At 53.0% G+C, this 19,940-nt stretch overlaps 1 protein-coding gene across 4 annotated transcripts in view; it reads left to right on the plus strand.

Moving 5' to 3' along the window:
- The first annotated feature begins 1,259 nt into the window (after positions 1 to 1,259).
- The window catches only part of MARK4 (microtubule affinity regulating kinase 4), a 30,046-nt gene continuing 11,365 nt past the window's right edge, over positions 1,260 to 19,940 (plus strand). For 2 of the 4 annotated variants that reach the window (XM_019629528.1, XM_019629530.1), the window contains exons 1-13: positions 1,283 to 1,634; positions 5,984 to 6,184; positions 8,115 to 8,168; positions 8,265 to 8,313; positions 9,007 to 9,072; positions 9,151 to 9,221; positions 10,561 to 10,617; positions 12,950 to 13,186; positions 16,481 to 16,552; positions 16,663 to 16,782; positions 17,220 to 17,319; positions 18,670 to 18,779; positions 18,884 to 19,043. In XM_019629528.1, the coding sequence (XP_019485073.1) occupies positions 1,584 to 1,634; positions 5,984 to 6,184; positions 8,115 to 8,168; positions 8,265 to 8,313; positions 9,007 to 9,072; positions 9,151 to 9,221; positions 10,561 to 10,617; positions 12,950 to 13,186; positions 16,481 to 16,552; positions 16,663 to 16,782; positions 17,220 to 17,319; positions 18,670 to 18,779; positions 18,884 to 19,043 (1,348 nt within the window). In that variant the 5' untranslated portion in view covers positions 1,283 to 1,583. Of the gene's footprint in view, positions 1,635 to 5,983; positions 6,185 to 8,114; positions 8,169 to 8,264; positions 8,314 to 9,006; positions 9,073 to 9,150; positions 9,222 to 10,560; positions 10,618 to 12,949; positions 13,187 to 16,480; positions 16,553 to 16,662; positions 16,783 to 17,219; positions 17,320 to 18,669; positions 18,780 to 18,883; positions 19,044 to 19,940 lie in introns of all 4 variants that reach the window. The other 2 variants (XM_019629531.1, XM_019629529.1) reach the window with 1 other exon arrangement.

Here is a 19,940-nt window from a genome sequence, read left to right on the forward strand (position 1 = left end):
ACATAGTAGTAAAATAATTAGGATGTGATGAGTATTTATTATTTTTGTTTTAAATATAATGTATTTAATTGTATGTTTGCATAATTTAATTTTTAATAATGGCTATTTAACAACCAGTTCCAAACTTCCTGAGACTTTAACAATCAGCTGGCTTGAGCCAGCTCCAACACACTGCTGTTATCATAACACCCATTTTTTAGAAAGGGAAACTGGGGCTCAAGAAGATGATCAGACAGGCAGGTCATGGACCCCATCCAAAGGCTGTGTGATCCTGGGGCCAGGACTACGCAATGACCCTCTTTCCTTCATCCAATTCTGGTCTAGAGGTCATGGGTGGTCCTTACAGCACTGGGTGACCTCAGCGAAGCCTTTGCCCTCTCTGGTCTCAGTTGGCCCATCCGGGTGGCAGCCAAGCTCTGCAGGTTCCTTTGCATCTGCTTCAGCCCTGCCAGGGAGGCAACATACGAATCCTCACCTTCACTTTATAGCCTGGAAACTGAGGCCTGGAGAGGGCAAATGTCTGCCCTGAGTGACAGAGCTGGACAGAGTCCTCAGGCCCCAGCTGGGGTGCAGAGGAGAAGAGACTGCAGCCCACAAGCCTGCGGCCTAGAGTTTTCTGGGAGACGGGAGGCAACATTGCTAGAGAGGCAAGGCACTCCTCTGCAGTGGCTCCGCCCAGAACACCATCCCCCACCGCCCTAAGCCCAATGTCCCCAAGAACTTCCTGGGCCCCCTGACTAGGGACAGGGTGGGCTGGTAGGGAAAAAGTGGATAGCGCCATTTGCATCTTGCCTCTGGGGGCTCCTCTGCCTCTTCTCTTTATCTCCATTCTCTTCGCAGGTCTTTGCGTCTCTGTGTGTTATCTCTGTGTCTCTTTCTGTCTCTACCTCTTGTCTCCGTGTGTGGATCTCTCAGTCTTTGTCGTTCTTTGTGGCTCTGTTCTCTGTATCTCTGTCTTTTGGTGTGTCTCTTTCTCTACGTTTCTCCCTGTTTCTGTCTTTCTGTCTCTCTTGGTGTCTCCCTATCTCTGCGTCTCTCAATGTCCTTCTCTGTGTCTCTGGCGCTCGGCCTTGGCGTTTCTCTCCTCTTCTCTTCCGGTGAGTCTCGACTCTCCTGTGAGAACATGCTACGGATAGACACGCTCAGACCTGCCTCCGCCTCCAGAGCCTCCCGCCAGCACGCCCAGGCCTGCGCCTTTAAGGGCCGGCGGCAGGGGGCGGGGTCTCGGCGGCCCCGCCCTGCCCGCCCCTCCCCCTGACGTCCCTTCCTCCCCGACCCCTCCACCGCCTTCCTCCGCCGCCGCCCCGGCCGGCTCCGCGCCCCCTCCCCGGCCCCCGCTCGCCAACCCGCTTGCCCGCCGCCCCTATGGCGCCCGGGGCTTCCACTGCGCGGGGCCACTAGGACCCTCGGCGTCCCCTTCCTTCCCCCTCCCTGCCCCCCTCTCCCGCGGCGCGAACCCGGGTGTCCAGGGCGCCCAGCTTTTGAGCTCGCGTCCTCAGGCCGGCGGGGGGGGAGGGGAAGAGGGGACCCCGGCACCCCTGCCCCCCCCACCCGGCCGCCCAGTCCCCCGGGACCCGGAGAAAATGTCTTCGCGGACTGCGCTGGCCCCGGGCAACGATCGGAACTCGGATACGGTGAGTGCGGCCCGGCCCCTGGGGGAGCCTCGGCCGGATCTAGCCGCCGAACCCCTCGCCCTGCTGTGCCCCTCGCTGCGCAAGCCCCTACCCTTATTTCCTGGGCCCTGCCCGGCTCGCCACCTCCCGACCCCCGCCCGGACTTCCAGGCCTTTCGACCCTCCCCCACTCCAAGCCCAGCCCGACCCCTGGGGGCGCCCCTTTCTCGGGACCCCGCTCTGGTCCCTCTGCGGACCTCTTCCGCCTGGGTCTCTTCCCTCCAGGAAGCCCCCTCCCCTGTCTTCCAGGAGCCCCTCCCTTCTCTGGTGTGTTCTTAAGCCCCTTCCCCTTCAGGCTGCCGGCATCCGACCACTGGCCCTCTGCCGGATTTGCAGGGCTCCTGACCCCAAGGCCCAGCCCTGGTCCTCTTATAGGAAGGCCTGCCCCAGTCCTGTCTTTGACTCAGGCCTTCCCCGCTGGATCTGGGTCTGGGCTCCCCAAGAGACCCCCTCCTCTCATTCCCAGCCCTCTGCCCCTCTTGGCTCCTGTGGGCACCCCCTCACAGGAAGCTGGTTTCCACCTTTCCTGGGCCCAGGGCCCTTTCTAGCTTATTCAAGGTCTCTCCACTCCCAGGCCTGGGCCCCATCTCCCAAGCAGTCCTGTCCCTGGATTCCCAGCACCCTGGGTCCCCCTATATGCTTCCGGACCCTCTCTGGTCTCTTTCTCTCCCTGGAAGCCTTGGCCTCCAACTTCCAGGCCCCCAGCCCAGTCCTGCATTGCTAAGCCCTGGACCAGTGTGACTCCAGGCCTCATCCTCCCTGTGTCAACGCCTCAGCTTCAGGCAAGCCCCCTTCCCAAGCTCCCAACCGCTTGATCCTCTCCTCATCCAGGCCCTTCCTACGGGACACCATCTCGTCCCCTAGATCCCCAGGTCCCCATCCCTTCTCCTGCCCCAGAGCCTCCCTCTTCCTGGTTGGGGTCTGGCCTCCCTCTTCCTGGTGGATCTCTGGCCTCCCAGGGAAGCCCCCTCCTCGGAAGTCTTCCCCACCTCACACCACCTGACCTCAGATCCTCCTTCGAGAAGACTCCTGGTCTTGCCCTGCCACTCAGCCCTCTTCTCTTAAGGCATGTCTTCTGGAAGCATTCTTTCCAACTTTCTAGCCCCCTTGACCCCAAGGCTCAGCTTTTATTCCCCTGGGCTGCCCCTTGCCCAGGAAGCTTCTTGCCCAGGACTTGCAGGCCCTCTGGACCTTTCTCTGGTTCCAAGGGCTGCTCCTATAAGACCCCTTCTTTGACGTCTAGGAGTTTCCTCCGGCACCTGGCCCAGGGATCCTTGGCCCCCTGACTTCTGCCCCATGGGTTGGACCCTTCTTACTATTCCCAGGCTCCCTGTCCCTACACCACAGCCCAGAACAATGCTGATTGCCCTCAGCACTTTTAAAGACCTTCCCACCAACCAATGCCAGACTCCTCCACAGCTAGGGTCTTTGTCCCTCTCCTTAGGCCTTCTGCGAGGTCCCTGCTCCCCCCAGCACTCCTCACCCCAGATCCCCACCAGAGAGGTATATCTCTGCCCCTTCATCTTGTAGGACCCTCCCTCACAGAGATCACCTCCTCCACCTATCACACTATAGTCCAGACTCTGATTTGGAGTCTACAGTGAGATACTTACCCCTAGTCACTACAGGAAGTGCCAAGGAGCCCACAGGCCTGGGTTTAAATGCTGGCGCTGCCAGCTGGTTTGCACTGTGTTCTCCAACTAAGGCTTCTCCCTTTCTGATACTCACTTTCCTGCCTTTAAAAATGGGGACGATCCCTCAAGTCCCTTGGAGGATTACTCGGGATGATACCGGTGAAGCCTGGCACACAGGATGCGCTCCGCACATGTTCATGCTATTGTGACTGTGGATATGAGTCAGATGGCTGTGGATTCTCAACCCAGGGCTTCACAATTGTTGAATGAGCTTACAGATCCACTCCCTGTTCAGAGCCTTGGTTTCTTTATCTCTATATGGGTTAATGATGGTACCTCCCTGTTAGAGATGTTTGAAGGACCCAAGGAGATTATGTGAGTAAAATGCACAGGGCCAGGCCTATTGTAGCTGCTGTTATTTATTATTATTATTACTACTTTGATTATTCAGATAAGCATCGGTTCAAATCTAGTTTTTTCCCCTCCCTAGCTGTATGACCTCAGCCAAGTGACCTCACCTCTCCTCTCAGAACCTTGGTTTTCTCATCTGTAAAATGGGGCTCATGTGAGCACTTCCTCCTTTTGTTTTTCAGATTTGTACATAGTGGGGCCTTGGGGAGGTCTAATCCCCTTCTCTCCTCTTCTCCCAACTCTAGTGTGTGAGACCTGCTTGTCGGTCCTGGCAGGGGTCACTCTCTCCCTCTGGAATCTGAAGTTGCAGCCCCTTCCCCTTCTAGCTCATTACCATGATGACAGCCATGTAGGGTCATGCTCCCCCACCCCAAATTCCAGGCCCCCCATCCCCCAGCCTCTCTGGAGGTTCCCTAGCAACAGGCCCAGTGTTGGGGCGCCAGCCGGGCGGGAGGGAGCGGGGCCAGCTGGTGGTGCCAATTTTAGCTCCCGCCCCCGGCCCCTGGGGGCTTTGTCACCCACTGCCCCAGCTGCCCTTTGCAGGGGTCCCTCAGCTACGCTGCCTATAGTTGGGGTGCCAGTCCACCCCCACTTGGCTCCCCTGGTGCCACCTGATGGGGATTCTTCTCCTAGCCGGGTATCTCAGTGGGGATCTTATCGGATCTCCACTTCCCTTCCCACCCTCCCCTGGAGGAGGCCTGGGGCTGTGAGAGCTCAGCACTCAGGAGTCAGCAGGCCCGGGGGTTGGAGTCCGCGGTGCTCTGCTCTACCTGCCCTGTGACCTTGGACAAGGTATTTACCCTGCCTCATCCTTGGGGTCTCTGTCTGGGGAATGCAGGTCATAGTTGGACCCACATCGGAGGCAGGGTGAGGGCATAGTGGGAGAAGGGCAGTGGTTAGGGCTTCAGCAGGGGTGGTTGTTTTCTGTCCCATGTGGAGAACATGATCTTTCTGCCTTTTGTGAATGAACTGTATGACCTTGACAAGGCAGCTCCTCTCCCCAAGCCTCAGTTTCTCCCCTGGAATGTGAGGGGGCAGATGCTGTCCTCAAGGACTCTGGGAATGAAATGTAGACGACATGCTTATTAGCCCAGGACTTGGCCCTAGTAAAGGCTGCTTAATAAAAATGATGTGGGCGTGTGAGGCATATGGTATGTTGAGGACCATCAACTCTGGGGGAAGCCGTCTGGGTTCAGATCCCAGCTCTGGGCCTCAGTTTCCCTACCTATAAAATGGGGGTGATGATGCATTAATGGCCAGCGCTCACTAACTATTGGTCATCATCACTGTTAAGTGACCTGGCAATTTTTCTCCAAGAGGCAGCCCTGGGCCCTCATCTCGTCGCCTGCCTGGCTTTCTCTCTTCCTCAGCTCCCTTTGCAGGGTACAGAGTCTGAGCAGAGCCTTCTGGCTGGGGCCTGTGGCTCCCTCTGTCGCCAGCACCCTGGGCCCCAGCCCTGAAAGGGAAGCACCGTCCCGGGGGCTCACAATCAGGACAGGGCAGCCTGAAGCAAGCAGGTCACCTGTGGGGGTGAGAGAGGGCAGCAGGAACAGAACATCGGGGACAGATAGGAGTGATGATGGGGGAGACAGCAGTCAGGGTGCTGATGGAGCAGCAGTGTTTTGTGGGGGGCGGGGTGAGCGAGGAGCAACAGTGTTTTCCACAGAAGGAAGGTAACAACGGGGCTAGAATGACATCAGGGCAAAATGAAAGACTGTTGGTGACTGTGTTTGGAGTTGAAATTTGGGATCGGAAGAAGATGTTAAGGGCACTAAACTGGGAATTAAATACAGTATTGACATTTGGGTTTGGAGTAGAATTTGGGGGTTGGAATGGGGGTAATGATGGAGAAAATAGGATGTTGGAGGCAGTGAGGGGTGGGGTGGAGCGTTGGGACCAGTCAACGTTGACAGGGGTTAAGGATGCAGCATTTAGAATAAAATATTATGGAGCTGATGGAGGTTCCAATAGTTAGAACACAAAGCTGGGGTTACAAAGTTGGGGGTAGACTAAGTACAGGGAGGGCTGAAGAAGAGGCCTAATGTTTGGGGCACTGGATGCTGCAGAGTTGGGGGGCCCCAGCATCTTTGATCTTGGAGGCGTCTTTTTGTAGAAAAAGGTGGGGGACCCAAAGGCATCTTGCTTTCCCCTGGCCTGGGCTTGAAAAGTGGCCATGGCTAGAGGTAACCTCCCCAGCCCTGGGTTCCACTGAAAGCAGGATCGGACGGGCGCTGCCCACCGCTCACATGCCATCTCCCCCACCCAGCATGGCACCTTGGGTAGTGGCCGCTCCTCAGACAAGGGACCATCCTGGTCCAGCCGCTCCCTGGGTGCCCGCTGCCGGAACTCCATCGCCTCCTGTCCCGAGGAGCAGCCCCACGTGGGCAACTACCGCCTGCTGAGGACCATCGGGAAGGGCAACTTTGCCAAAGTCAAGCTGGCCCGGCACATCCTCACCGGCCGGGAGGTGAGTGAGGGCATGGGGTGGGGCTCAGGGTTGAATCCTACAGCACAGGCGCTTTGTGGGAGGGAGGTGGGATGTGACCGGTCAGGCTTGGCCCTAACTGTGCTTCATGACCTCAGGCAAATCCCTGCCTCTCTTTGGGGCAGATCAGAATATCTCCGATTTTCCCAGAACAATCCAAGTAGCAGAAAAGAACCAATTTCAGGCATCCCTGAAATTGTCAGGAAATCTCAAATCACAGGCAGAGCCATGCATTGTATTTCTAAGAATTCATGGGGCTTTTGTGTCTGAACCTGGGCTGCCTCCGTTTTCTGATGATGAGAACCAAGAAGTTCATCTGTGTTCTCAATTACACACTCTCCCCACCTTCCCTTCCAGAGCTGGCAGAGTATGGCAACATTGTAGAAAGGGCCCGCCCACACAGACCTTGGGACCTAAATATGACACCTCTAACTCACACTTAATGGAGAAAAAAAGATTGGTGGGTGGGTTCATGACTTCTCCGCACTCCCTTCAGTTTTAGAGCACATGACTGAAGTGGTTTCTCCTGCCTTGGACGAACCCTCTCCTGCCCTCACACTGTCTACGCCGTACACGCAAAAGACACCAGGCCCCAGTGGTTTTATGGGCAAATTCTACCAAACATTCCAGTGTTATGCCAGTACTTCCAGAGACTAAAGAAGGAGGTTCCTCTGCCCAACTGATTTTAAGTGCTGGTTCGCTGATAACCACAAACGCAGATAAGAAATGAAATTATGGGCTAGCGTCACACATGAACGTGGATACCAAAATCAAAGAAAGCTGTGTGATGACAAAGGTGGGTTTATCCCAGGAATGCACAGTTCTTTTCAGATTCACAATTTATTCATGTATTTTGCCACATTCACAGATTCAGGGAGAGAAACCCTATGATCGTCTCAATACTGGCATACAAAATGCTTGACAAAGATTAAAAACCCTTTTGTGAGAATACGAGGAAAGCCAAGGGACCTTCTCCCCCACAAAGAACACGTAGCTCCCCTTATGTTGGTCTTGAACAGGATTCCAGGGATTTCTGAGAGGACTGGCTTCTAAGGGAATAGGACCTCCCAGGGGAAGAATTCTGTAATTCACTGGATGTGGGGATGGTTGGGGGTGACCCCAAAACCCTTTGGGAAAACTAAAGACCTAGAGCTGGAGTAAGACTTTTAAAGGCCCCTCGCTATTGAGAACCTTAGAGTGCTCTAGCCCACGTGTAATTCAAAATTAAAACTTAACTGTAAAATAAGTGCAAAGAGAATTTAGTAATATTCTGATGTTCCCCCCATGATGACTACCTCAAAGCTCTTTTAAAACTATATATTTAAAGTGTTTAAGAAGTAGACTTTGTCAGGCTGCATAAGTTCAGATTCCAGCCCACAATACTAGCCACATACCTTGGCTAAGTTTCCCCATTTGTAAAACAAGAGATAATTCTAGCACTCCTAAGTTTGTAATGAGGATTCGAAGTTCTCTTTTGTAAAGCACGTAGACCAGGGTCTGGCACATGTGACTGCTCAGTAAATGTTAGCGACGGTTATTATTTATTGTTCCACAGTTCGTGCATTCAAAACAAAGATGTGACAGATGAATGGTCTGAGATGCTCTCACAAAGGACCCCCTCAAGTTCTTGGGTCACCCTCACACAGGCCCCTGGAGCAGTCCCATCAGGCTCCACTGTGGAATAGAGGATATTTCCTTGTAGAAATAAGAGTAGCACTGGACATGGTGGGAACAGCATGTGCAAAGGTCCTGAGGCCCAGATACCCCACCCACTAAAAATGGCCCAGGTTGAGGGCTTTATGTGAGGGAGAAAAAGAAGGACGTCCCAGGGTGATCCAATTTAGGGGACCTTGCCCAGCCTGAGAGCCTGTGGTACTTTGACCTTCCCCCCTTCGCCTTCTTCCACTTGCAGGTTGCCATCAAGATCATCGACAAAACCCAGCTGAATCCCAGCAGCCTGCAGAAGGTGAGGCCCAGGGAGAGGGAGCGGGGTGGGGGCAAGATTGAGGAGAGGGTCCTTGGACTACCCACTCTTATTTTTCTCTATCTTCCTTTCTTCCAGCTGTTCCGAGAAGTCCGCATCATGAAGGGCCTAAACCATCCCAACATCGGTGAGAAGGGGAAGGGAGTGGGCACTTGGGAAAGGAGTCGGGGACAAAAGAACTGGTGGTTATAATAGAAAGACCTGTTTTCTCATAGCAGTATTGCTGCTCGCAGGCTCTGTGACCTTGGCCAAGTCCATTAACCTCTCTGAGCATCAGTTTCCTCCTCTGGAGTGGGGGTGATAAGAGGGCCTACATCAAGGTCATTGTGAGGATTGCATAAAGATCATGCATGCAAAACACTTAGTACAGAGCTGAGCTGTGGGAGCTGTTGTCATCAATAGCAATCATTATCATTGTCATTATCACTAGGCAGAGGGGGGAGAGGGGGCTTTTTAGGGAGAGAAGTGGGATTTAGCCTGGCCTGGATGTGGCTGCAGCATTTATCCATCCATTCATTTGTTTACTCAGTAAATATTTGTTGAGTGGCTACTGCGTGCCAGTTGCTGGGGACAGAGTGGTGGAGAAAATAGACTCAAATCCCTGGCCTCATGGAGCTGACATCGTTGTGAGAAAGTAGAAAAGGTTGTGACGTGGGGCTGAGGAGTTGGGAAAATCTTGCCATCAGTAGAGAGCCCCTGAATGTTCTTGAGTAAGGGGTATTACGGTCAGCATGTCAGCATGTCCGCATAGTTGCTGAATGCAGGTCGGAATGTGGGAGATCGCTTCCTGCATAACCCGCCTACCCTCTGGCTATTGCAGTGAAGCTCTTCGAGGTTATCGAGACTGAGAAGACGCTGTACCTGGTGATGGAATATGCAAGTGCTGGTGAGGCCCCTCCCCTCCCCGCCCCGCCCTCTCTTGGGGGTGAGGCCCCCCCTGACTCCCTTGGCTTCTACCTTGCAGGAGAAGTGTTTGACTACCTCGTGTCACATGGCCGCATGAAGGAGAAGGAAGCTCGAGCCAAGTTCCGACAGGTTGGGGTCATGGCTGTGGATGGGGCTGGGAGGGGTGCCTGGGTCCCAGGGGATGAGCCTGATTGTTGGGCGTGGGTCTGGATTGTACCATGAGGGGAGTGGGGGTGGGGGGGCAGGCGCTGCTTAAGTCTGCATACGGGTAAAGGTGGAGAGTTGGGCGTTCATGGGTGTGCAGATACCCAGGTGTGAGGATATCCAGATGTAGATGTGCAGGTGTCCAGCTGGTTAGGTGAGTCAGGCAGGAAGGTGCATGTGTCTGATGTGTGGGTGTGAGGGTATGTGTAGAGTGTAGTAGTGTGGCTAAGTACCTGGAGGTGCCAGAGTGCCAAGGCATGTGAGTGTAGGAGTGTGGACTGGAAGATGTATGGGAAATAGCTATGTGGGTGCCCAGGTATATACGTGTGTAGATGTGTGGGTAAAAGTGTGCATGGCAGCCTGAATGTATGGCTGAGGGGGGCGCCCAGTGTGGTTGTGTAAGTTTGTGGGTAAGAGGACATACAAGTGTGTGGGTGTCCAGGTGTGTTGGGTAAAAGGGCATGTGGTTTCAGATGTGTGGCAGTGCGGATGCCCAGGTGTGTAAGACGGCACGAGGGGTCCCAGGTATGGTTATGTAGGTTGGTGGACAAGAGAGTGTATGGTATAAGGATGTCCAGGTGGATGAGGTATGTTCATGTCCAGGCATGTGGCAGTGAGGCGCCCAGGTATGTAAGAGGGCACGCAGGTGTGAGGGTGCCCAGGTGTGTTGGTAAGAGGGAATAGAGATGTGAGGGTTTGATGCGTGAAGACACCTGAATGAGGGTGTCAGTCCAGGACTGTCCAGTGGCTCTGACACAGTTATACAGGGCGGGGGGGGGGGGATTAAGCCTTGGTGTGTTGGAGCCATGGATCTATCGACAGGTATGCGACATTCTCATGCATGCTTCCAGAAGTGAAAGTCGGAGGGGGCTGGTCCTCATGTCTTGGTTCCTCTGTCCCTGTCAGGAGGGAATTCTTTTTTTTTTTTTTTTTTAGAGGGCAGTGTCACTGGCCCTCACATGTGGGATCTGAACCGGGCCCTCTGGCGTCCCAAGCCAGTTCTTAACCATCGCGCCACTCAGCCGGCCCCAGGAGGGAATTCTAATAATCTGGGTGACTGGGGGGAGGTTTTTGCCTATGCGGGTCCCTATAGCATTGCCTGCTGTGACTGAATCGGGGTGTGAGGCCCAAGCCTCTCAGTCTGTGCTTAGAGGAGGCCTTAGGTCCCGGTGCTGGGTTATGAATGGGCTCACAGGGTCTCTGAGGGAGGCTGAGGAGTTTGGGGGCCACAGGTGACTGACCTTCTCTCCTCTGCTCCCCCCAGATTGTATCGGCTGTGCACTACTGTCACCAGAAAAACATTGTACACAGGGACTTAAAGGTGAGCCACCCCACCCCACAGTGAGCTCCCAGCTCAGCCCCCAGAACCCCCACTTATCCCCAGCCCCACCTCCAGTCCCCTGGGCTTCCCTTGAACCCGCCACCATATTCCCCCCTTTTCTCCACCTGCTCCTCCCTGAGCATTCAGGGTCCCTTGACTTTTTCCCAAGTCTTTTGTGACAAAAGCAAGGCCAGCAGATGGGGGAGCAGGTCGGGGGTGAGGTCAGGAGGAGCAAACAAAAGGGAAAGAAACAAAGTGTCCTGGAACGGCCCAGACGGTTACACGTGTACTGGACAAGGTCACTGGGATGAGATAGTTTGTCACTCTCAGAACCTCCAGAGCCTTGGCATCTTTCAGACTTCAGAACATTCAGGAATCTTCGAGAATTGAGATTTTAGAGCCTCAGAGTCACCCTGTCTCCAGGGTCTGAGACTCCCAGGCGTCTTAGAACTTGAGAAGGACCTTTGAGAGAAAACCCTGGGGCTACCAGCAGGGAAGGGACTCAGTAGGCCTGGACCCTGCGGCCGGGTCAAGCTGAACAGGGGCAGCCCTCTCTAGTAGCTTCATGTCCTGGGGTCCCTGCTTCACACCCCCCACCCAGAGAGAACCTCACATCTCAAGACTTCTTGTCTTAGACCAGAGTGATAAACATTTGTGTGGCCCAGTCAAGTCTTGGCTGTGACTTCTGGAGCACCTACTATGTGTCAGTCAGCCAGGCCCCGTGCTTTAAGGAAGTGCTTCTTAAGGTAGTGCTTCCTGAGTGAAGGACCAGGTTTGTTTTAGTGTTTTCAGTTCCCAACCCATTGTGGACAGGTACTTTTGTAACGCACAATAAAATGAAATGGAAAAGAAAGATGTCCAAAATGCAGGCCCAATTTTTAAAATTGTTGTTAGATTCAAAAAACATAAAATTCTATTGTCAAGTTGCTGTAGAAGTTTCTAAACACTTCCTCTCTCTGTACTGTCCTGACATCCCCATGTTGCCCACTGAGGGAGCATCTCTTAAGGTGCTGGGTCAAGTTGCCAGGCTTGTAAGGAGCGACCTGGAGGAGGCATGCCCCCTGGTGGAAGGTCCTGGAAGTGGCTGAAAGGGATTTCAGGATCTGGCTAGTGCACCAGGGGGACCAACCTAGATGTGAGGATGGGGCTGGCCTGTGGCACCTCAAATACCATGAAGGGAAATGTCACCCCTGAGCCAGCTTGAGATGCCACCAGATTGAGGTTTGGGCAAGAACTCTCTGGAGCGTGTGTCTGTGGGTTCTGTCCCTTTGTTGGGTCAGAGATGGGGAAAGGTGATACCGAAATACTACAGGAGGTGGGGAGACGGTGAGGAAGCCAGAGATGCTGGTGGCCTGGGCTAAGGAAGTGCTGTGGTTGGGATGGGCAACATTTTGAAGGGTGGATATGTGCATCAAGTTGCGGTCAAGCTGGGAGAGGCAGGATGCTGGAGCCTTCTTCCTCATTCAGGCCGTGGGGAGGCCAGGCCTCTTGGATGCCAGCCTTGCCACTTTTCTTGCAGTGGACATGAGGTGGCCTCCCTGAGCCTGTTTCCTCGCCTGTGAAATGGCGATTCTAAGAACACATGCCTCCAAAAACAGACCAAACCTTATAACAATATGAAGCATTTACTGAGTGCTGACTACATCCCATGTGCTGTGGTTGGCACTTGACGCTTAACCCCACAACTGCCTATGAGGCAGGTGCTATGATTACCCTCAGCTTACACATCGAGAAACTGAGGCATGGGCAAGTCCAGCAACCCACCCAAAGTCACACAGTGAGTGAGTGGTGGAGCTACAGTTTGAAGCTGGGATTCTTCCCGAATCTGTACTCTTAACCCTACTTTCTGCAGCCACTCTTGTAAAATAAATGATCGTACATGAAGCCTGGTGCATACTAGGTACGCAATAAGTGTTAGACAAAATTATTGTTTTCATTTTAATGGGTCTTGAGCAGTCAGCGCTCATTTTTTTTCCTACTGGGTAAACTGAGGCTCGGAGAGGGACAGGAGATGGCCTGAGGAACCCCAGGTCTGCAGACCACGTGGGTAATAATAGCTAACCTTATATATAGCACTTACTGGGCACAGAATATTGTTCTAGGTCTTTTACACAGATTCACTCACTTAATTCTCAAACAACCCTGTGAGGTGGGGACTGCAATTACCCCCATTCTGTGGATGAGGAAACTGAGGCCCAGAGAGGTAAAGTCACTGTCCGGGGTCACACAGGGAATAAGGGACTGGGCCACAGTCAGTCAGGTGGACCAGCTCCAGAGCCTGTGCTGCTGTCCTCTGTGCACATCCACCCTCTGCCCTCTCCTGCCCTCCCAGGCCGAGAACCTTTTGCTGGACGCAGAGGCCAACATCAAGATAGCTGACTTTGGCTTCAGCAACGAGTTCACGCTAGGATCAAAGCTGGACACGTTTTGCGGGAGCCCCCCGTATGCCGCCCCAGAGCTGTTCCAGGGCAAGAAGTACGATGGGCCGGAGGTGGACATCTGGAGCCTGGGCGTCATCCTGTACACCCTCGTCAGCGGCTCCCTGCCCTTCGATGGGCACAACCTCAAGGTGCTGGGAGGGGCTGGCACGGGGGTCTTACTCTGCTGAGGAGGGCCTCTGGGCCTCATCGCGGACACTTCCTCTGCAGATTTGGGGGGCTGGCCTGAGGTCATATGGCAAAATGGAGGTCAGGCAGGACCCAGGTCTCCATGGCCACATCTCCAAGTGGGCCACTGTTGGGGTTCAGGGCACAGGCTTTGCAGCTGGTGGGCTGGAGTTCAAATCACGACTCCCTCAATACGTTTTTGTTGCCCACCGTCGATGGGTCAGGCTGTTCCAGGTTTTGCAGATACTGTGTGAAGAAGAGAGGCAGAAGCCCCTGCCTTCCCACATGCTGCACCATGGGTAATCCACACTAAGTAGGAAAAGCCAATCACAAAAGGCCACGCGTTGTATGATTCTACTTCTATGAAATGTCCAGAATAGGCAAATCCCAAGAGACAGGAAGCAGATTAGTGGTTGCCCAAGTCTAGGGGAGGATGGGGAAGTTGGAGAACAGGGTTTCTTTGGGGGTGATGAAATGGTCTAAAATTATGGTGACGATTGCACAACTCGGAGAATATAGTAAAAACCATTGAATTGTACACTTAAAACTAAAAAATTCCTGCCCTCATGGACCGACATTCCAGCAGCTGAGCCAGGCAGAAAACCAAATAAATAAGCAAAATATATTATTTCAGATGCTGGCCAGTGCTACAGGGGGAAAAAACATAAAAGGGGTGGAAAGTTTCTTTCTTTGAGCTTTTTATTCTGAAATATTGCCCGTCTATAGAAAAGTTGTAAGGCTAAAACAAAAAACACTTGGTACCTTTCAGGAGATGCGCCAGTCGCTAGCATGTGGCCTCTTTTGTCACATCTGTTTGTATATGTTCATGGTATCACTGTGGTCATCGTCATTGATGGAACATTTGGGAGTTAGCTGTAGACACAGTGTTCTTTGTGTTTTTTTTTTTTAAAGATTTTTATTAGGGAATTTGGGGATGGGAACAGCGCTGGGGAATTGGGGGAAGGGGAACAGACAAGTTGCTGTTGTTTTGTTCTTCAGTCAGTTGTGGAGGATGTTGCTTCACTGGCCCAAGTTGGCACCATCATTGCGCTCTTCTCTGGCGAGGCAGATCAGTCGCCGGCTTCTGGACGGCCGCTCACTGCGGCTGCTGGCCGCTCACGCTGGCTGCTGGCCGCTCACGCTGGCTGCTGGCTACACACAGTAGCCCATGGCAACCCACTGCCACAGGGGCTGCAGCCTACGCCGTCGCCGGCGACTCCTGGCAGCCCAGCTCCAGGTTGAGCTGTTGTTCAGCATCTTAGCTGTGGAGGGCAGTGTCACTGACCCTCATATGTGGGATCCGAACCGGGGCCCTCTGGCGTCCCAAGCCAGTTCTTAACCATCGCGCCACTCGGCCGGCCCCACAGTGTTCTTTTTTAAAAGCAACATATAGCAGGTATCTGCTGAGCCCTGGGCATTTTCCTGTCCACCATCACACTCAGGAAATCCAGAGTTGATGCAGCCCTGGTTTCTAACCCATGGTCCATACTCAGGTATCGTCCCAAGAACATCCTTGGTAGCTCTTTTTCCTCCTGCTCCAGCATCTGCTTGGGCTCCTTATGTGGCATTCAGTGTTCAGGAGGTCAGGGAGGTCATTATTGAGACAGGCCATCAGAGCAGAGACTGGGTGAGGAGGAGGAGGGGGCCCCTTGTTCACAGCGGCCTCGGCTGAGCAGCCGGCCCTTCTGAGACTCAGATTCCCCCTGTGTTCAGTGAGGACCATAAGGTACTAACCTTGTAGCAGCGATCTGAGGACTGGCTGAGATGAGGCAGGAAAGTGCTCACTATCGCAGAATAATCTTGCTGAGCCCCAAGCATGAAGCCAAGAGACCTTTTCATGAGTCTAGGCCAGTGACTCAACTGCCCCAGGACTTTGTCACCTTCCCCTGTTGTGGTTTCCCCACCAGGCACCTCAGGCCTTGCTGGGCAAAGGAGACACAGCTGGGGGCAGGTCCCGACTCTGTCATTTCCTTGCTGAGTGACCTTGGACACGTCCCTTTCTGAACCTCAGTTTCCCCTTCTGTCGGTGGGGACATTAAGAGTATCCACTTACAGCCAGACTGGGTGTGTAAAGCCCTTTACCGGAACCTGGCATTTAATGAGGGTGACATGTTTGGGGACAGCTCTGGTGATGGTAACAGTGCCCCGATGGCACCTTCATGTGATAGAGACAGTGTGGTGCAGTGGTTACACAGCACAGGCCCTAGAGCCCGACTACCTGGGTTTGAACCCAGACCCTGTCAGTTTCTGGCTGCACAATTCCAGGGCAAGTGACCTGACCTCTCTAGGCCTGTTTCCTTTTCTGGAAAACAGGCATTATAACACGCTTTGCAGCATTGTCGCGAACACAGATGTAATATGTGTAAAGCACTTAGAACACCGCCGGCACGGGGCGAGTGCTCTGAAAGCGATACTCATTATTATGAAATATTCACGACCCTTCAGGCTGTAATGATCTGCGGACCCAGGAGGCTCCCCAGCCCATGTAGGAGAAGGCCTGGAACAGAGCTGCTAGCCCCAGTCTCAGGCAGAGGGCTTCATCCCAGACACCCCCTCCCCTCGTTCACCCTCTCCTCCATTTTCTCTCTTTCTACATTTTCCTCTTGGTTATTTTTTTTTTTAATTTATTGGGGTGACATTGGTTAATAAAATGTTTCAAGTGGACAGTTCTATAATAAGTTATCTGTATATTGTCTTGTGTGTTCACCACCCTAAGTCAAGCCTCCTTCCATCACCATGTATTTGACCCCCTTTACCCTCTTCTACCTCCCCCCACCCCCTTCCTCTCTGGTAACCACTCTTTATTCAGGATGGAAGGGGCCCTCCCTGGTCCTCTGGGCCACAGGGCATGGAATTTACAGCCTTGGCAGGCCCCTCATAAAAAGCTCATAGTTTTTTGGAAAGACAGGCATGTCTAGTGGGGAAGGTACAAAGGGGAGAAAAAGGGGTGGGCAGGGTCCTCCACCCGCCTCCCCTGTTGGAATCCTAATTAAATAGCCCTTGCTCTGATCCCAGTGTGTGCTAGGCATTTACGGCTATAAATTCACTCACGCCCTAGTCTGCGAAGTGGGTGCTGGGATCCCTGTTTACAGATAAGGAGACTGAGGCCCCAGAGGCCGACTCACCCCCCCTTACCTGGCTTATAGAATTCACTTTCTCTGTAAGATTTCCTCTGAATGAAAATTTATATAGCTTTAAAAATAGTATGTTTGTTTTTGGAAAGTTGCTGCATCTAGTACAATGTTCCCATTTTACAGGTGGGGAAACTGAGGTCTAGAGAGAGTGGTGGGGTTTGCCCACCTCGTCGGGGCTGGGACTCAGAGCTTCTGGTACTTCTGTCCCGGGATTGAGACAAAGATGAGTGTGTGTGTGTGTGTGTGTGTGTGTAATGGGTGGAGAGGAAGGGTGGACCTCTCCCCCAGTAACCCTGTCCCTCCAGGAGCTGCGGGAAAGAGTCCTCAGAGGGAAGTACCGGGTCCCTTTCTACATGTCAACAGACTGTGAGAGCATCCTGCGGAGATTTTTGGTGCTGAACCCAGCTAAACGCTGTACTCTCGAGGTAAGCCCCCCTTGCAGCCTTCGTGCCTTGCACCTTTCCTCTACCATACCCACCTGCCTAAGATCTGCTGCTGGAAGGTGGGGAGCCGGGCAGCCCAGGAAAAGGCTCCTGGGCCTGTCCTGACACTGCCTCGCCCACTCCCCGCCATGCCAGTAATTAGCTAATGAGCTCCTGGGATGATTACAGGGCGCTGGGGACCCAGATGATGTGGGTGCAGGAGGGTGGCTTCAGGAGGCTCCAGCAGAGGGGTGGGGGTGGGGCAAGGCGGTGCTAGCTCTCAGGAAGCCTTTGATCCTGGGGTGTTAGGCCTTGGAGGTGGGGGGGTGCAGGACAGGTCGCCCCACCTGGGGTTCTGCCTAGGGGGTGCGAAGCTGTACTTTTCCTAGTTTCTTCTGACATCTGTCTTCCCCTTCCCTGTCCTGCTTTGATTCCTGCAGCAAATCATGAAAGACAAATGGATCAACATCGGCTATGAGGGTGAGGAGCTGAAGCCATACACAGAGCCGGAGGAGGACTTTGGGGACACCAAGCGAATCGGTGAGGGTCAGGGAGCACAGGTGTCCCAGTTCCTCAGCCCCATGGGCCACGGAGCCAGGGGTAGGAGCTTCCTAGCACCAACTCTGTTTTTGGTCAGTGCATCAGAGAAGGTTGCGAGGCAATTAGGGAGAGCGGAGAAGTCTGGGCTCCAACCCCTGTGCTGCTGCTTTCTAGCTGTGTGATCCTGGACAAGTGTCTTCCCTTCTCTGTGCTTCTAATTCCTCATCTGTAAAATGGCGTAATCATAGAACCTATCTTGTAGGGTTGTTATGAATATTAAATGAGTTAATCTACGTAAAGCACTTTATATTAGGCATATAACAAGTGCTGATGTGTGTTAGCTTTGACTATGAAGACACAAAAAGAAGTCACAGGTCACTTGCAGAGGAGTTTGGTCACAAGTCATCGGTAATCTGTATGTTTGGGGAAAGCCCTCACCTTGACATGTGCCTCACCCTCCACTCCTTTGGTCTCAGTTCCTCCAGCCGGGAACCTTCAAACACTTGACCCCTAAAGTATTAACCTTGGAAGAGCCCCTTAGGAACCATCCAGTAACCCTCTATTCTACAGCTGAGGAAACTGAGGCCACCATCAGAGCTGGCTGAGTTAGTTAGGACTTTGATGGTTGCAAACCCAAGTCATTCTGGCTTAAATCAGATAATAATAGGTTGACCCATAGGAAATTGCCATTTTTATGGCAATTGTCAATTCCAGCAATTTAATATGGTTTAACCTAATAGTGATAAATTAATTCATTCACATAACTGAAAATGCCAGGGTATGTCAGCCTGCAGACCCAGCTGGATTCAAGTGCTCAGAGAGTTGTTGGGACTCTTCTATGTGGTGACTTCTTTCCCAGGCAGCTCCCCTGCTACCCCACCCTACCCCCAACCCCGCTTCCCAGGAGCAAGCTAGCGACAGTATATTCTAGTGGCCTGGATACCCCATCAGGAAGAGAAGACACTTCCTAATGTACTACTAAGAGCCCTAGGCTGGTGCCCATCGGCTACCCCTAAACCAATCAGTTTGGCCTTGGAAATGGAATGCCGTAATTGGCCAGACTGGGGTCATATGCTTGCTCTGAACCAATCAATCACTGGCCGTATGGATGGAACACTCTGATTGGCCAGAGCTGGGTCATATGCCTGCGGGACTTGGAGCAGGCAAGAGTCAGCCAGGTGATCTGAGCTGGGAAGGAATGTTCTTCCAAGGAAAATCGGGGTACTCCTGGCAAAAGGGAGAATGGGTACTGGACAGGCCAAAGAGCCGGCGTTGCTAATGTGATACAGAAATGTGTGGAAGGGAAGGGTCTCAGGACCCTGAACTGCCTCTCCATCCCCCCTCTCCCAGAGGTGATGGTGGGTATGGGCTACACGCGGGAAGAAATCAAAGAGGCCTTGACCAACCAGAAGTACAACGAAGTGACCGCCACCTACCTCCTGCTGGGCAGGAAGACTGAGGTCAGAAGGTGCTAGGGACACTTGGGTTTTGCAATGCCTGGGGTGGAGGGACTTCTGGGGCAGAGAGAACATGGAGCTAAGGCTCCTTGTCTGTCGTCCTGCAGGAGGGTGGGGACCGGGGTGCCCCAGCACTAGCCCTGGCACGGGTGCGGGCGCCCAGCGACACCACCAATGGGACAAGCTCCAGCAAAGGCACCAGCCACAGCAAAGGGCAGCGGAGCTCCTCTTCCACCTACCATCGCCAGCGCAGGCATAGTGACTTCTGTGAGTATGGCTCAGCAACCCCACGTGCCATCCCTGGCCCCAAAGCCTCAGCCCTGTGTTATGTCAGGGATCTCGGGCAGGCAAGCAACAGAAACCCGCTCAAGCCAATTACAGCGAAGGGAAGAATTTCTTATAAACATGCAGGGACAGTTCATGGAACTTGGAGGCAGGAACGCATAGCCAGGCTCAGAGAGGAATCAGAAACGGAAAAAGCAGCCAGACCCAGAACAGACGCTCTCTGTGTCTTGCTTCCTGTCTGCTCACCTGGTTTTTCCTTTCTCTCTCACTTACCTTACCTTATCTTGTCCCAATGTGTCAACTCCTTACATCTCAGTTTTAGAGACCAGCCCAAATGGTAGCTGGAATCTCCTTCGTCCACTTGTCAGGGAGAGAGCGCTGATAACAGGGTCCAGTTGGGATTAATCTACTGTGATTGAGACACAGGAGGGATACATTGTACAAAGTGGCTGCTGAGAGCCTGCCCTCTGGACTTTCCTCCATGCTGAAATGAGGGGAGACCCTTCCTTACTAGTGGAAAGGTGCTGGACAGACACATTTTATAACTGAAGATATCTTATCCCCTTTAGAAAATAAATAGGCACCACCACAGACTATGCATAGAAATTTCCAGGAATTTTCTTACACCCTCATCAAATGTTAATCCTCTCCATTATTTTTTAACAGCTTTATCGAGATATAATTCACATACCATTCAAAGTGTTCAATTCAGTGTTGTTAGCATATTTATAGAATTGTGTCTCTATTACCACAGTTCATTTTAGAACATTTTCATTACCCTGAAAAGAAACTCCACACCCCTTAGCCATCCACCTCCAACCCTCCTTCCACTCCACGCCCCAAACCCCTGACAACTACTCATCTATTATCTGTCTGTAT

This window comes from Hipposideros armiger, unplaced genomic scaffold (assembly GCF_001890085.2).
Source record: "Hipposideros armiger isolate ML-2016 unplaced genomic scaffold, ASM189008v1 scaffold_859, whole genome shotgun sequence".
Taxonomy (NCBI): Eukaryota; Metazoa; Chordata; class Mammalia; order Chiroptera; family Hipposideridae; genus Hipposideros; species Hipposideros armiger.